This window comes from Heterodontus francisci, chromosome 17 (genome assembly GCF_036365525.1).
Source record: "Heterodontus francisci isolate sHetFra1 chromosome 17, sHetFra1.hap1, whole genome shotgun sequence".
In the NCBI taxonomy this organism is placed as follows: domain Eukaryota; kingdom Metazoa; phylum Chordata; class Chondrichthyes; order Heterodontiformes; family Heterodontidae; genus Heterodontus; species Heterodontus francisci.
Window position 1 is genome coordinate 39,583,326 of NC_090387.1, and position 16,553 is coordinate 39,599,878.

General features: G+C 44.0%; 1 protein-coding gene across 10 annotated transcripts in view; it reads left to right on the forward strand.

Annotated features, from left to right (window-relative positions):
* The window catches only part of LOC137378861 (PH domain leucine-rich repeat-containing protein phosphatase 2-like), a 228,918-nt gene that overhangs the window by 89,500 nt on the left and 122,865 nt on the right, over positions 1-16,553 (forward strand). For all 10 annotated transcript variants that reach the window (XM_068049311.1, XM_068049312.1, XM_068049313.1 and 7 more), the window contains one exon: positions 16,051-16,241. In XM_068049311.1, the coding sequence (XP_067905412.1) occupies positions 16,051-16,241 (191 nt within the window). The remainder of the gene's footprint in view (positions 1-16,050; positions 16,242-16,553) is intronic.

Sequence of the window (16,553 nt, forward strand, 5' to 3'; positions counted from 1 at the left end):
GTCCGTATTCATTAGCAAGCGGTGCCCTGCAAGATACAATGTAAACAATAGACATTTAGGGGTTAGGGTACACATATCACAATGATGACACGAATGCACATCTCAAAATTTAATTTTGAATCATTCTCTGTTTGGCAATGATCACTCTCTCGAGCTGAGACCCCGAGCTCGACGTTGGATATGGCACATCCTGCTTGGCTCCCGGCTAACTCAAGTGTCTCCTCTTCAGCCTGAACAAAGAACAGTGCAGCACAGGAACAGGCCCTCCAAGCCTGCGCTGATCTTGATGCCTGCCTAAACTAAAACCTGCACTTCTGGGGACCATATCCCTCTATTCCCATCCTATTCATGTATTTGTCAAGATGCCTCTTAAACGTCGCTATCGTACCTGCTTCCACCACCTCACCTGGCAGCAAGTTCCAGGCACTCACCACCCTCTGTCTAAAGAACCTGCCTCGCACATCCCTCTAAACTTTGCCCCTCTCACCTTAAACCTATGTCCCCTAGTAACTGACTCTTCCACCCTGGGGAAAAAACTTCTGACTATCCACTCAGTCCATGCCGCTCATAACTTGTCGCCCCTCCACCTCCGTCGTTCCAGTGAAAACAATCCGAGTTTATCCAACCTCTCCTCATAGCTAATGCCCTCCAGACCAGGCAACATCCTGGTAAACCTCTTCTGTACCCTCTCCAAAGCCTCCATGTCCTTCTGGTAGTGTGGCAACCAGAATTGCACGCAATATTCTAAGTGTGGTCTAACTAAAATTCTGTACAGCTGCAGCATGACTTGCCAATTTTTATACTCTTGAAGGCAAGCATGCTGTATGCCTTCTTGACTACCTTATCCACCTGAGTTGCCACTTTCAGTGACCTGTGGACCTGTACGCCCAGATCTCTCTGCCTGTCAATACTCCTAAGGGTTCTGCCATTTACTGTATACTTCCCACCTGCATTGGACCTTACAAAATGCATTACCTCACATTTGTCCGGATTAAGCTCCATCTGCCATTTCTCCGCCCAAGTCTCCAACCGATCTATATCCTGCTGTATCCTCTGACAAGCCTGAAATGAAGGCTGCAGGTCGAGCACCCCAACACCAGTCCTGGCTGCTGTTGTGGGCCCTCTTCTCATGAAGGATCAAGGATGCAGCTTTTGTCAACTTCCAAATATCTCTACATCACAGCAATATTAACATGGGCCCCTCAGCAACACCTGTTTTTTTCATGCCGACTCAAGCTGTCATGGGTCTCACTTGGGCTGAGTTGGAAACAAGGGACACTGGTCTCACAAATGCAGTCAGTCACAAAGAATGTTCCACATACCCCATAAAGACCTGTCCCATTACCACTCCCTTTGGCTTTGCACCATGCAACCTTTTGTCATTTAATCTGTCCTGCCTTCCACCCTATTACAGACCTTCCCTTTTGTTGTTCTTCCCCCCCCCCACCCCCCACCACCCCTGGCAACCTTTTTACTTGCTCAAAACCTATTACATTTCTAACTTTTGACAGTTCTGATGAAAGGTCACAGACCTCAACCGTTAACTGTGTATTGCTGTCCACAGATGCTGAGTATTTCCAGCATTTTCTGTTTTTTTTTGTTTCAGATTTCCAGCATTCTCAGTATTTTGCTTTTGTATTAGAGTACAATTTTAAGGTCAGACGCCCAATGTTATTAAAAGCAGGTGTCCTCTGCTTTAATTAGATTCTGGATTGCACATCTGAAGCCTGCTTACAAGATTCAGCCAATGTGACAGTCAAGATCAGACAAATGATATTGTCAGAGCATAATTATCAAACCCCATTATCGTGTGTGCGTTGACGGAAAACATGCTATAGTGTTGTTGCGATACCAGTGTGCACTAAAAACAAAGTTTGTTGTGCACATGGTCCCTGAAAAGGTAAACTGGTGCATGTCTTGTATGTCATTCATTGTGTAATTTCTGTTATGATTTGGCTTCGGTGTACTGGAATCGGCCTCATTTATACTGTGGGGTGGATTCTGATAGCTTTAACAATACAAAAACAAGTGTAGTCTTTTGCAATTAAGTTTAAAAGCCCATTTAACGCTCTCATTTGCTGGTGAAGGTTGTACAAGCCAGCAATACAAAACCATGTCAGTCTTTTATTGTAAAACGAAAGCACAGTACTGTTGATGCAAATCTGAAATAAAAACAAAATGCTGGAAACGCTCAGCGGGTCAGCGACATTTTTAAAAAATTCATTCTTGGAATGTGAGCGTTACTAGCAAGGCTAACATTTATTGCCTATCCCTAATTGCCCTTGAGAAGGTGGCGGTGAGCCGCCTTCTTGAACCGCTGCAGTCCATGTAATGTAGGTACACCCACAGTGCTGTTAAAGGGGTTCCAGATTTTTGACACAGCGACAGTGAAGGAATGGCAATGTAGCTCCAAGTCAGGATGCTGTGTGACTGATGGAGAAGATGGTCAATGGAGAGAAAACAGTGTTAATGTTTCAGATCGATGACGTTTCATGAGAACTGGCAGAAAATAGAGATATAGAAAGTTTTAGGGCAATGACAGAGAAAGGGAGGAGAGGAAGAAAAAAACAAAAGGGAAAGGTCTGTGGTAGGGTGGAAGGCAGGGGACTGCCTATTTCCATCTCTTGAACATCACCAGACTCTTCTGCCTTCAGCTCAACTGCTGCTGAAACACATCCACTTTTTCGTTACTTTGAGACATGACGCTTCTACTGCACTGAGCTGGCTTTCCACATTCTACCCTCCATAAACTTGAGGTTATCCAAAACGCTGCTGCCCACGTCCTAACTTGCAGTAAAGGCCTGCTCAGGTCTGCAAAACAAAAAACCCGACCCGAGCCCAACAGAACCACATCTGACCCAGCCCAAGTCCTTCCATTTTCTCCCGCGCACTACCCAACCCAACCCGACCCGACCATCAGTTAACTTACCTTCCGTTTTTCTTGCTGATCTGCAGAAGCTTAAAATAACTAACAAAACCATCTTTCTAGTCCAAAAATTAAATTAACAGTGGAGCCACTTAACTGTGATAGAGTGTGTCCGACCCGAGCCTGAATGCCAGACCCGGAACTGCAACTCGACCTCACCCGAACCCGAACACATGTCGGGTTCGGGTCGGGTAGCAGGCCTTTAACTTGCAGCATGTTCTGTTCACCCATCACCTCTATGCTCACTGACCTATGTTGGCTCCCAGTAAAGCAGTGCTTCGATTTTAAAATGCTCATCCTTGTATTGACATTGCTTCATGCCTCGCCTCTCTTTATCTTTGTAATCTCTTCCAACCAGCGGCACAGTGGTTAGCACCGCAGCCTCACGGCTCCAGCGACCGGGGTTAGGTTCTGGGTACTGACTGTGTAGAGTTTGCAAGTTCTCCCTGTGACCGTGTGGGTTTCCTCCGGGTGCTCCGGTTTCCTCCCACATGCCAAAGACTTGCGGGTTGATAGGTAAATTGGCCATTGTAAATTGCCCCTAGTGTAGGTAGGTGGTAAATTGAGGGAAGATGGGGATGGGAGAGGGTAATGGGATTATTCAGGATTAGTATAAATGACTGGTTGATGGTCGGCGCAGACTCGGTGGACGAAGGGCCTGTTTTGTTGCTGTATCTCTCTGACTCACCCTACAACCCTCTGTGATATCTGCACTCCTCCAATTTTAGCCTCATGAGCATCCCCAATTTTAATTGCTCCACTTTTGGTGGCCATGCCCTCGGCTGCTGAGACCCTAAGTTCTGGATTTCCATCCTTAAACCTCTCCGCTTTTCTACCAGTGTTTCTTCTAAGACACTTGTTAAAACCTACCTCTTTGACCAAACTTTTTGTCATCTCTAATATCCCCTTCAGTGGCTCAGTGGAAAATTTTGTTTGATAACAGTATGTTAAAGGCACTATATAAATAAAAGTCATTCTTGTTGCTCTACAGGATGGTGGATAGCGAGTTGATAAATCACAGAATCGTTACAGTGCAGGAGGCCGCCATTCGGCCCATCGTGTCCACTCTGACTTTCTGAAAGAGCAATACCCTCAGTTCCATTCCCTGCTTTCTCCCCATAACCCTGCACATTCTTCCTTTTCCTGTAACTGTCTAATTCCCTTTCGAATGCTTCAATTGAACCTGCCTCCACCACATTCTCAGGTACTGTGTTCTGGGCACTGGCAGGGGAGCAGGGATGGGATACAGAAAGTGAGGGTCAGGATGCTGTAAAATTACAAGGTTTTTGGACGTTCTGTGGCATAGGGGAGATGCTGAGGGAGAGAATTCCAGATGATGGGGACAAGATGGCTTTTTTTTATTCGTTCATGGGATGTGGGCGTCGCTGGCTAAGCCAGCATTTATTGCCCATCCCTAATTGCCCTTGAGAAGGTGGTGGTGAGCTGCCTTCTTGGACCGCTGCAGTCCTTGGGTGTAAGTGCACCAACAGTGCTGTTAGGAAGGGAGTTCCAGGATTTTGACCCAGTGACAGTGAAGGAACGGCGATATAGTTCCAAGTCAGGATGGTGTGCGGCTTGGAGGGGAACTTGCAGGTGTTGGTGTTCCCATGCATCTGCTGTCATAGAGTTGTACAGCATAAAAACAGGCCCTTCGGCCCACTGCGTCCATGCAGACTATAATGCCTATCATTACTAATCCCACCTACCTGCATTAATTCCATATCCCTCTATGCCTTGCTCATTCAAGTACCTGTCCAGATGCCTCTTAAATGTCGCTACTGTTCCTGCCTCCACCACCTCCTCAGGCAGCTCATTCCAGATACCCACTATTCTTTGTGTGAACAATTTACCCCTTTGATCTCCTTTAAACCTCCTCCCTCTCACCTTAAATCTATGCCCTCTAGTTTTAGTTGCCACTACCATGGGAAACAGGCTCTAGCTATCCACCCTATCTATGCCTCTCATAATTTTATATACCTATATCATGTCCCCTCTCAGCCTCCTTCGCTCCAGGGAAGACAAACCCAGCCTATCCAATCTCTCTTTCTAACTCAAGCCCTCCAAACCAGGCAACATCCTTGTGAATCTTTTCTGCACCCTCTCTAGCTTAATCACATCTTTCCTGTAGTGCAGCGACCAGAACTGCACGCAGTACTCCAAATGCGGCCTAACCAACGTTATGTACAACTGTAACATGACGTCCCAACTCTTGATTTCAGTGCCTCAGCCGATGAAGGCAAGCATGCCATATGCCTTCTTCACCACCCTGTCTACCTGTGTTGCCACTTTCAGGGAACTGTGTGCTTGCACCCCAAGGTCTCTCTGCTCAACAACACTCCCCAGGGCCCTCCCATTCACTGTATATATCCTACCCTGGTTTAACTTCCCAAAATGCATCACTTCACACTTGTCTGTGTTAAATTCCATTTGCCACTCCCTTGCCCACTTTCCCAGTTTATCTATATCCTGTTGTAACCTTAGACAACCTTCTTCACTGTCCACTATACCACCAATTCTGGTGTCATCTGCAAACTTACTAATCATGCCCCTTACATTCACATCCAAGTCATTATATATATGACAAACAACAGAGGGCCCAGCACCGATCCCTTCGGCACACCACTGGTCACCGGCCTCCAATCTGAAAAACAACCCTCCACTGCCACCCTCTGCCTCTTATCACCAAGCCAATTTTGTATCCAATTTGCTAGCTCACCCTGAATCCCATGTGTTTGAACCTTCTGGACCAGCCTACCATGCGGGACCTTGTCAAAGGCCTTGTCCTTCTAGGTGGTAGAGGTCGTGGATTTGGAAGGTGCTGTCTAAGGAGCCTTGGTGCATTGCTGCAGTGCATTTTGTAGATGGTACATACTACTGCTACTGTGCGTCGGTGGTGGAGGGAGTGAATGTTTGTGGATGGTGTGCCAATCAAACCTTGTCCTGGGTGGTGTTGAGCTTCTTGATGTTGTTGGAGCTGGACCCATCCAGGCAAGTGGAGAGTATTCCATCACCCTCCTGACTTGTGCCTTGTAGGTGCTGGACAGGTTTTGGGGAGTCATGAGGTAAGTTACTCGCCGCAGGATTCCTTGCCTCTGACCAGCTCTTGTAGCTACTGTGTTTATATGGCTACTGCAGTTCAGTTTCTGGTCAATGGTAACCCCAGGATGTTAATCGTGGGAGATTCAGCAATCGTAATGCTGTTGAATGTCAAGGGGAGATGGTTAGATTCTCTCTTGTTGGAGTTGGTCATTGCCTGGCACTTGTGTGGCACATAAGGAGCAGGGAACGAGAAGTAGGCTGGTATTGGGAAGACTGGAGAGTATGTGCAGGGATATTGAGCTGGTGAACATTGCGGGAGGGGGTTCCCTTGTTTTTAAAAATGGCAGTGTCTAACCTCAGTTTAATGTAACTTTCTTCCCTTAATTGGACAGCAATCAAGTCTGCAGTTGAGCACGGGTGCAATCGACTGTGCAATCAGTCTGGCAATAATTTATGCCTTTATGTTTGCTTGTGTTGGTTTCAGCGCTCTGGGTAGACAGGTTGAACATCAGGGTACCAAATTAAGAATCTCTTTTAAAAAAAAATGTAAAAATTAAGCCAGTCCTTTCCATTGTCCAATATAGAAAGGAGCACAAAGAATGGCAGACTGAATATAATCATAACATTTTATTGAAAATCCCCAAAGGCCCTAGGTGTAGTTGAGTGCAGTGCTTTTGAAACCTTACATTTAGTGAAATCATCTTTTAATCTTGACGATACTACTTTTAATGCTGTTAGTCTGAAATCTGATGGCTTTGATGAAGCATTGTTAGTTTTAAATTAATTTGTAGTTTTCAACAATGAAATATTGACTTGCAACATGAGACTAATTTCAGATCTTTCAGTTACTCTGGGGACAAATGCTTTCGACCGCTCTAATTCTCTGTCTCATTTCTGGAACTGCTCTATATTCTCCCAAAGAACATTCAATCATAAAAGTGGACCTAGTATGTTGTCATTTGGTTCTTCAAGTGTCTATAAATTTAATTGCAACTTAAGGTTTAATATTAAAAAAATTGTTATTTTCAATCTGATGGAATAGTCACAAGCCAAATAATGTTCCAGTTGGTGTATTTAATGGTCAGGCCGCAAAAAAAATGTGTATAATGGCAAAGTAATCAAATCTAATAATCACCTGGACTGGCAATTAGATTAATTGATATTGCATTTTCATTTGAAATACCTTTATGCATCATGATAAAATGTTAATACAAAAACAGAGTATGGTTCTGAATATTTGTTAAGAAAATGCTTGCTTCTAATTCTGACATTCTCATTTGGTTCTATGTGACCTATCAATTTACAAATTCTCCTGCAGGAGTTGCTCTTGGTGGTATTGCACAGCAATTATTCAAGTCCTATAAAAGCAACAATTTAGCAATAATGATTCTAGATGCTCCTTTGTTGCTCATCAAAGCATTGTTGATTCATGTATACTTGAATGCTGAAGCAGCATTTTTCTTGCCTCTTTATTCAGGGACCTAGCTATGGTCTAGCTATTGTGAATATGCAGGGATTTATTTTGGAATTGTATAGCAAATGAGAGGTGATGGAATTTATTTTCCATTGCAATTACCACAGTGGATGAACATCTCATTCCTCATTTTGATGAAAGGGAAAAAATACTTCACTTTAAGAAAGCACCAGGAAATTTTTACCTCCAAACTCAGTTACTTCAACTCTCTTCTGGTTGGCCTCCCAACCTCCTCCTTGCACAATCATCCAAAACTCTGCTACTCATATCCTATCGTACACCAAGTCCTGTTTGCCCATAATCCTTAACTTTGTTGATTCCTGGTTCATCAGCACTTCATTTAAAATTATTGTCTTTACGATCCTAATTTGTCAATGACCTTGCCTCTCTCCATCTTTATAGCTTTCTCTACCCAATAACTCCTACCTTTCTGTTCCTCTGACTGGCCTCTTGCATATCCTCCCCACTTAATCTGATCTTTTGGTGGTGTGCTTTCAGTTGCTTAGATCTCAACTCCAGCCCTTCTGCCTCTCCATCTTCCTGTTATCCTTTAAGACTGTTCTTAAAGCCCACCATATTAACCAAGCCTTTAGTCATTTCTCCTACATCTCTCCTGCAGTCAATACCTGTTTCTCCCTATGTGAAATTGTTTGGGGCATCTTTTGCATTAAAGGCGTTGTATAAATGCAAGGTATGACCATTGTTTTCTGATTGATTTTTCTCAATGGGCAAATACAGCATTTTCAATCTGAACTTGCACTGCTTTTTTGTTAACTTGTAATTTTACTGTGGCTGTTGAAATATTTGAGTAAAAGAGAAGTGCAATCTTGGGGGAGAAAAGATTGTTCTGAAACTGGAAGCAAATTAAAAAAGCTGATTAATATGAGGAATGATCAAAATGTATAACATCTCTAAATTTGACTGAGCTTTTGGATGATTATAAAAATATGAGCTGTTCTACTAATTTGCTGCCTCCTAATTTTCCACTATGCAATAGATAGCTTCGCTGACTATTGTGCATAATGATAGCAAACCTTAATGCAAAAGCAAAATACAATGGATGTTGGAAATCTGAAATAAAACAAAATGCTAGAAATACACCGGTCAGGCAGCTGCTGTGGAGAGAGAAACAAAGTTAACGTTTCAGGTCGATGACTTTTTGTCAAAACTGGAAAAAGTTAAAGATGTGACAGGTTTTAAGCAAGTGCAGAGGCAGGGGAAGGGGAGGAACAAAAGGGAATACCTTTGATAGGGTGGAAAGCAGGAGAGATTAAATGACATAAGGCAGGGGTCGTCAACACGTCGATCGTGAGCTACTGGTAGCTTGCAACAGTCTTGAGTAGCTCCCAATGTAGTCAGATTGCCCACCTCATCCATGTTTACCATCATTAATCTGCACATGCGCAACCATGCGGTGACTTCTCGATGCAGTGAGTCCAACGGTGAAGTCGAGCGGTGGGTCCAACAGCAAAGTGAAGTGGCGAGGTCAAGGGGCACGGTGAGGGAGCAGTGAGGAGGGGAAAGAGCGAGCAGTGAGGAGGGGAAAGAGCAAGCAGCGAGGAGGGAAAAGAGCGAGCGGTGAGGTGGGCAAAGAACAGGCAGCGAGGGAGCAGCAAGGAAGGAAAAGAGAAAGCGGCGAGGGAGTGGTGAGGAGGGTGATTCGAATCATGGATGCTGAGGCAGGCATGTCCAAAAAAAGACAAAAGACATACTATTTTCACCAACAGTGTGAGAACGACTTTTTGTTTGCATTAAAGACAAGTGTGTCTGTCTAATCTGTGGTGTGGGAGTTGCTGTCGGAAAAAAGAGCAGTGTGGAGAGGCACTTCACAACGGTACACCAGGGTTTTCAGAAAAATGTTCCTGCAGGAAGCAGTCTCCATACAAAAAATATAAGTGAACTAAAGGCGGCATTGCAGAGACAGCAATCATTTCTAACTAAACTAGTGAAGAAAGCTAATGTGGCAACAGAGGCATCTTTTCAAGTTCCTTGCTTATTAACCAAAAACAAGGCAGCGTTTTCAGATGGTGCCAGTGGTAAAGAATGACGGCTGAATCTTTACTCAAAGATTTCAAAAACAAGACAGAGATAATGTCTGCCGTATCCAAAGTGCAGTTAGGGGTGACCATCATTGCAGGAAGGGTATTGGCATTACCCGCAGATATTTTGGAACAGTTAGCGAGGGATTTAAGTACTTGTCATTGGTTCTCCTGAATAGTGGGGTGAATTGGATGATCCCAGTGATACTGCCTTACTAGTTGTGTTCGTTTGAATGCTGTTTGAAGACTTCACTGATAAAGAGGAATTCTTGACATTGATGCCTTTGAAAGCCACTGCCAGAGGAGTTGATATCTACAACGAGGTTAAGAATTATTTTGCAAAACAGAATGTGCCAATTGAGAAGCTAGTGTCAATAACAACCGATGGAGCCCCTTCAATGACTGGGCGTAATATCGGTTTCATTACCTGGTCTGGCCGACATGTGACTGCAGACCCACAGCAATGTGGTTGACTCTTACATGCCCTCTGAAATGGCCTAGCAAGCCACTAAGTTGTATCTAACTGCTGGCACTGTGGGTGTTCCGACCCCACATGGACCGCAGCGGTTCAAGAATGCAGCTCACCGCCACCTTCTCAAGGGCAATTAGGGATGGGCAATAAATGCTGGCCTGGCCAGCGACGCCCACATCCTTTGAATGAATTTTAAAAAAAAAGTTGCAAAGCTGACCCTGATTTCTCACGTTTCCTGAACTACCACTGCATCATTCATCAACACACAATTTGCAGCAAAATAATGAGATTTGATCACATTATGACTCCAGTTGTGAAAATAATCACTTCGATTCATGCAAGGGCCTTACATCACCGTCAGTTCAAGTTACGTGTTGGCGAGCTACTATCCGAGTATGGCGATCTTTTGCTGCACACTGCAGTCCGGTGGCTTAGCAGAGGGAAAGTGCTGCATCTATTTCTTTCCCTTATGTCAGAAATTAAAGCTTGTATGGAGTCAAGGAATGAAAGTACCACCCAAATATCAGACAGTGTTTGACTTGGCATTTCTAACAGACGTGACAAAGAAGTTAAACAGCCTGAACTATGAATTGCAGGGAAAACAAAAAACAATTGCCGACATAATGAGTGCAGTGAAAGCTTTCAATTTGAAACTGGACTTTTGGGCGCAACAATTGCAGAAAAAGAAAATGCAGCACTTTCCATCTGTGCACCAAATGCTGGCAGAAAATGAAGCTGCTGCTGAGCTTCTGGACGCCAGCAAGTACACTTGCTGTGATCTCTTGACCAGGCATGGCCAAGAATTCAGTGACAGATTTCGAGAGTTTAAGCAGCTGGAGTCGTGTATGATGTTTACTTCAAACCCCTTTATGGAAGTGGATATAAGTAACATTTCTGAACAAGTGAGCTCGCTGTTTAAGCTAGATTGTGCCGATTTGGAAATGGAGATTATTCATCTTCAAAATGACATTTAACTGAAATCAAAGTATCCTGCAACTGATTTCTGGAATCTTGTGTGGATACGGAGCGTCAGAGCAATATCCGCACAGCAGCAATGAGTGGCTTCAATGTTTGGTTCCACATATCTTTGTGAGTCTGCCTTTTCTGACATGAACTTTATCAAAGCGAAGTGTCGAACCCCACTGACTGAGCATCTGAACGACTCCGTCAAGGTTGCCCTCTCCAGTTACAAGCTGAATTTCACAGGACTGGTGGACAGCATGCAGTGTCAAGTATCACATTGAAATAAAGTTACGGTCAGTTTTCCTTCATGTTAAATATAATGTAATTTTAATAGCTACATATTTTGTTTGCATTTATCGATCCATATTTTTCAATATATGTTTAAGTAGCTCGTGACATTTTTCATTTATCAGAAGTAGCTCGAACTAAAAAAAAGATTGGAGACCCCTGACATAAGGGATAATGATGCAAGGCAAAAGTTGATAATGGGACAAGTAAATAAACAAAAGATGGGTCCAGAGGGGCAATAGCAGAAGCATTACCAACTGCTGCTGTCCGAAAAAATGGGAGCAGTGGTTATGATCAATTGTTGAAATCAACATTGAGTCTGGAAGGCTGTAAAGTCCCTAATCGAAAAATGAGGTGCTGTTCCTGAGCTTCTGTTCCGAGCTTCCATTGAGCTTCATTATAACAGTGCAGGAGGCCAAGAACTGAGGGGTCAGAGTGGAAGTGCAGTGGAGAATTAAAATGGCAAGTGACTGGAAGCTCAGGGTCATGCTTGCAAACTGAATGGAAGTATTCTGCAAAGCCGTTGCCCAATCTGCATTTGGTCTCCCCAATGTAGAGGGGGCCCACATCATGAGCAGTGAATACAGTATACAAAACTGAAAGAATCATAAGTGAATAGCTGGAAGGAGTGTTTTGGGGCCCTGGGCACTAGGACGGTAGAGGTAAAAGACAGGTATTACATCTCTCGTGCTTGCACGGGGAGGTGCCTCGGGGTGAGGCGGGGTTGTTCGAGGAGATTGAGGTGTGGACCAGGATGAGGTGGAGGGAGCGATCCCATAGGAATACTGAAAGGGGAAGAGCGGGTAAGATGTGTTTGGTAGTTTATAGTCACCTGTCCCTCAATTCAAGGATGTCGTCTGCTCAGGGTCGCAAGATTCTGCCAAGGGTTTTCGTGTGACTGAGTAGGCTGATTTTTGACCCACAGATCTTCCAGCACTTGGGGCAGGACATCTCTCGAGGTAGTGGGATTCGGAGTACAGAATTTTGCCTCCTTTTCTTCCCTTCTCGGCTGTTGCTCTGCTTCGATATTAAGGTGTTGGGACTCGAAGCGTGATGCAGCTTTGTGGGCAAGTTGTCTCTATTCTGAGCTGTTGATAACAAGCTCCTCCCATCATTAAGGTCAATGCAGCTGCGCTTCAAGGAGAGCATCAGAGTGTCTTTGAAGCATTTTCTTTGTCCTCCCCGGAACGCTGGCCATTTGAGAGTTGGGAGGGGAGAAAACTTTCAGCCATGCAAACACAGTGGCCACTCCATCGGAGTTGATTTTGCAGGAGTTTTAACTGAATGCTTGTGGATCTGACTTAAAGGATACTAGCGTTTGTTCGATGATCCTCCCATTGAATCCGGAGGATGTGGCGGAGGCATTGCTGATGGAATTTCTCTAGCACTCCTATGTGTCACTGATGCACAGTCCAGGTCTCGCTGCTGTACAGGAGCATGGTGACTGTTAATTGTTTGATTATATGCAGATGGAGGGTATTGGGGTGTTGATCATTTATAAGCAGACACTTTCTGAGACTGGTGGAAGGTTTGAGTGAGGAGCTACATGTTTGTAATCCTTTTACTCTCTACAATAAATGTGAAACTGACTAAAGATAGGCTCCAGCATTATCCTTCCATAACAAACTTTCTGGAGTTTAACAGTGATGACGACTGCTCTGTATATTGATTTTGCAGATGTCTTTATTGTCAAACACTCGTTGCCATAATTTGTAGAAGGCTGAACTGGTGTAGCTGATCCTGTGTTGGATCTCCTCATTAAGGGTGGCCTTTTGAGAGCGGTAAATGCCAAGGTTCAACATATTCCAAAGTGTCTCCTTCAACATATATGGGAGGTGGAATATGTGGGTTGATATGAGTTTTGTTTTGGCAACATTCAAGGACAGGCAGAGTTTCTTGCATGCAGAATTGAAGAGATGGAGAGTGGCTTGCAAATCTGGTGCAGAGTGGGCAAACGACACTGCATTCATCCGCAAACTGTAGCTTGTGCACCTTTGATGGTCAGTTTAGATTTGGCATGGAGGCAACCGAGGTTAAAGAGCTTTCCATCTAGGCGGTATTTAATACTGACACCAGGTGGGCAGTTGATCTTTGAGGTGAATAGCCACCATCAGGTAGATTACGAATAGTATGGGGGCAATCTCATAGCCTTGCTTGACCCCAGTCCGATTTTGAAAGTGTCTGCTTCAGATTTCCCATGCAAGACAGTTGTAGTCATGTTGTCATGAAGCAATTTCAGGATTGTGATGTTTGGCAGTGGCATCATGCTGGAGGTGGTGGAAATTGCACTGGATTGTCGGTTTAATGTAGAGGATGGTGGGGTGGAAGGTGAGGACAAGGAGATCCCTAACCTGGTCTTGGAGACTGGGGAAGGGTTGAGAGCAGACATGGTTGAGGACCCTGTCAACCGTGGTGGAAGGAAATCTTCAGTTGAGGGAAGAGGAAGACACAACGCACCAAGGCTTCTTCAACAGCACCTTCCAAACCCGCGACCTCTGCCAACTAGAAGGACAAGGGCAGCAAATGCATGGGAACACCACCACCTGCAAGTTCCCTCCAAGTCACACACCATCCTGACTTGGAACTATATCGTCGTTCCTTCACTGTCGCTGGGTCAAAATCCTGAAACTCCCTTCCTAACAGCACTGTAGGTGTACCTACCTCACATGGACTGCAGCGGTTCAAGAAGGCAGCTCACTACCACCTTCTCAAGGGCAATTAAGGATGGGTAATAAATGCCGGCCTAGCCAGCGATGCCCACATCCCATGAATGAATTAAAAAAGACATTCAGAAGCATTGGTATTAAATTTGACATTGTCAGAACAGGAGATGGAGAATAGCATAGAGTCCTTGCAGGATGCGAGGTGGAAGGAAGTATAATTGAGGTGTCTGTGGGACTCAGTGGGTTTATAATAGATTTTGATAGACAATCTATCCCCGAAATGGAGGTAGAGGTGTCGAGGAAGGGAATGTTGAAGATGGACTATGTGAAGTCAAGGGAAGGGTGAAAATTGGAAGCAAAGTTGACTTTAAAAAAAATTCCAGTTCAGGTGAGAGCAGGAACTAGCACTGGAACAGTCATAAATGTACTGGAAAAAGAGGTGAGGGAAGGGTCCCGAGTAGAAAAGGAACAAAGAATGTTCCGCTTATCCTACGAAAAGCAAACATTTGCTGTGTTGAGTTGAATTCTGAAAGGTTTGTTGTAGCACTCCAGCTATTGTGATGACAACATTTTGGGGTCCATTTATGCTACAATTTCTTAAAAGTCTGTGTGAAATAAAATTACTTTACATTAACACTAAGGAGCTTGAATTTCTTAGCATCCTAAATAAGGCACGATTCCAAGGTACACATGCAGGTCCGACAGGCGGTAAAAAAACGCAAATGGTATGTTGGCCTTCATAGCGAGAGGATTCGAGTACAGGAGCAGGGATGTCTTGTTGCAATTATACAGGGCCTTGGTGAGGTCACACCTGGAATATTGTGTGCAATTTTGGTATCCTTATCTGAGGAAGGATGTTCTTGCTATAGAGAGAGTGCAGTGAAGGTTTACCAGACTGATTCCTGGGATGGTGGGACCGACGTATGAGGAAAGATTGAGTCGGTTAGGATTATATTCATGGAGTTCAGAAGAGTGAAGGGGATCTCATAGAAACCTATAAAATTCTAACAGGACTTGACAGGGTAGATGCAGGAAGGATGCTCCCGATGGTGGGGGAGTCGAGAACCAGGGGTCATAGTCTAATGATATGGGGTAAACCATTCAGGACTGAGATGAGGAGAAATTTCTTCACCCAGAGAGTGGTGAACCTGTGGAATTCGCTACCACAGAAAGCAGTTGAGGCCAAAATATTGTATGTTTTCAAGAAGGAGTTAGATATAGCTCTTGGGTTTAAAGGGATCAAACGATATGGGGCGAAAGCGGGAGCGGGTTACTGAGTTGGATGATCAGCCATGATCATAATGAAAAGCGGAGCAGGCTCGAAGGGCCGAATGGCCTACTCCTGCTCCTATTTTCTATGTTTCCAATGGCAAGCAACAAAGGCGCACCACTACAGAGTGGCTCAAAACTGAAGTCAGTTCATCCTTGGGCTTCATCAGAATAAATCTGGCAAGCTGCGGGCACCAATCAGGCGTACCAACGCTGCCCACTTGTCAGGACCTTACTGATTTTTGCCGCATGCCAATGCCCAGACGCAAGTCTCGAGTTGGGTTGTGATCTGGAGAGGGTAACAAAGTTGGGCATTTATTTTGTGGAGCCAGAAAAAATAGCAGTGGCCTGAAATCTGGCATGGGCCATTGCAGTACTGAATTGGTTATTGTAATGCCTGTTTTTAAAGATGTTAAATTAGAATTACACTACAGCACTGTAATTCAAGCGATGGATCTTACCTGATCTGGAGTGTGATTTCCCAAACCTTACTGCACTGTCTTGTCAGCCAAGCTTACGCACTCCAGTGCAGTTTGATTCACAACTGCCTGACTCTGTGGGAATACTACTAATGCATCAAAGTAGTTTCAATGTCTGTAAAGACAGAAGGTTAATATTTTCAGTATAAACTATTCATCAAATAGTGCATATGCTCTTTTTATATTTTATATTTCCAGGATTTTCAATTTTTAAAAATTTCTTTAGTAGTGCTACAATTCACAAAATATTTGTACCTTAATTTCTTTAAGAAAGGTTATTAAATCTAATCTCAATGAGTTGGTGAGATCCATGTGCCATTAATTAGGGTTTTCATCAGTATTTTGCTATTAACTTGGCTATGTGCTAGATTTTCTATTTGGTTGCTAGCTTTATAATTCCATACGGTACTCAGAATTGTTTTTCTGTTGTCTCCTCAGGGAAGCCAAGCAGCATAGAACAACTAGATCGGATCCTTCTCTCTGGTGTGTTTAGTGTTCGAAAAGGCAAAACTCAGCTGCACAAGTGGTCAGAACGTCAAGTCATTCTCTGTGGTACCTGCCTAATTGTATCTTCAGTGAAGGAGTGCCAAATGGGGAAAATGCATGTACTTCCTCTCACTGGAGGCAAGGTGAGAAATCATGTCTGTTCTGAAGGAGCTAGTGTTGTAAAGTTTGTACGTCTTCAGGCAGGCTTAGTGTGGTGTTTACAAATAGTTACATTGTGGTAAGCTTAGTTTTCCACAAGGGTGCATGAAAAATGATAGTACGATTGATTGTGAATGGCATGTATAATATTTCAGCAGAACTGGTGTTTGATAAACTACACTGTACAGTTTATAATGGATTTTAAACAAAGTTACAGTTGGAATGCTCAAGTAGCTTTTAAAAACATAGCACCAAAAGCTCACATCATGGATCTCAGCAGAACTAAATTCAAATTA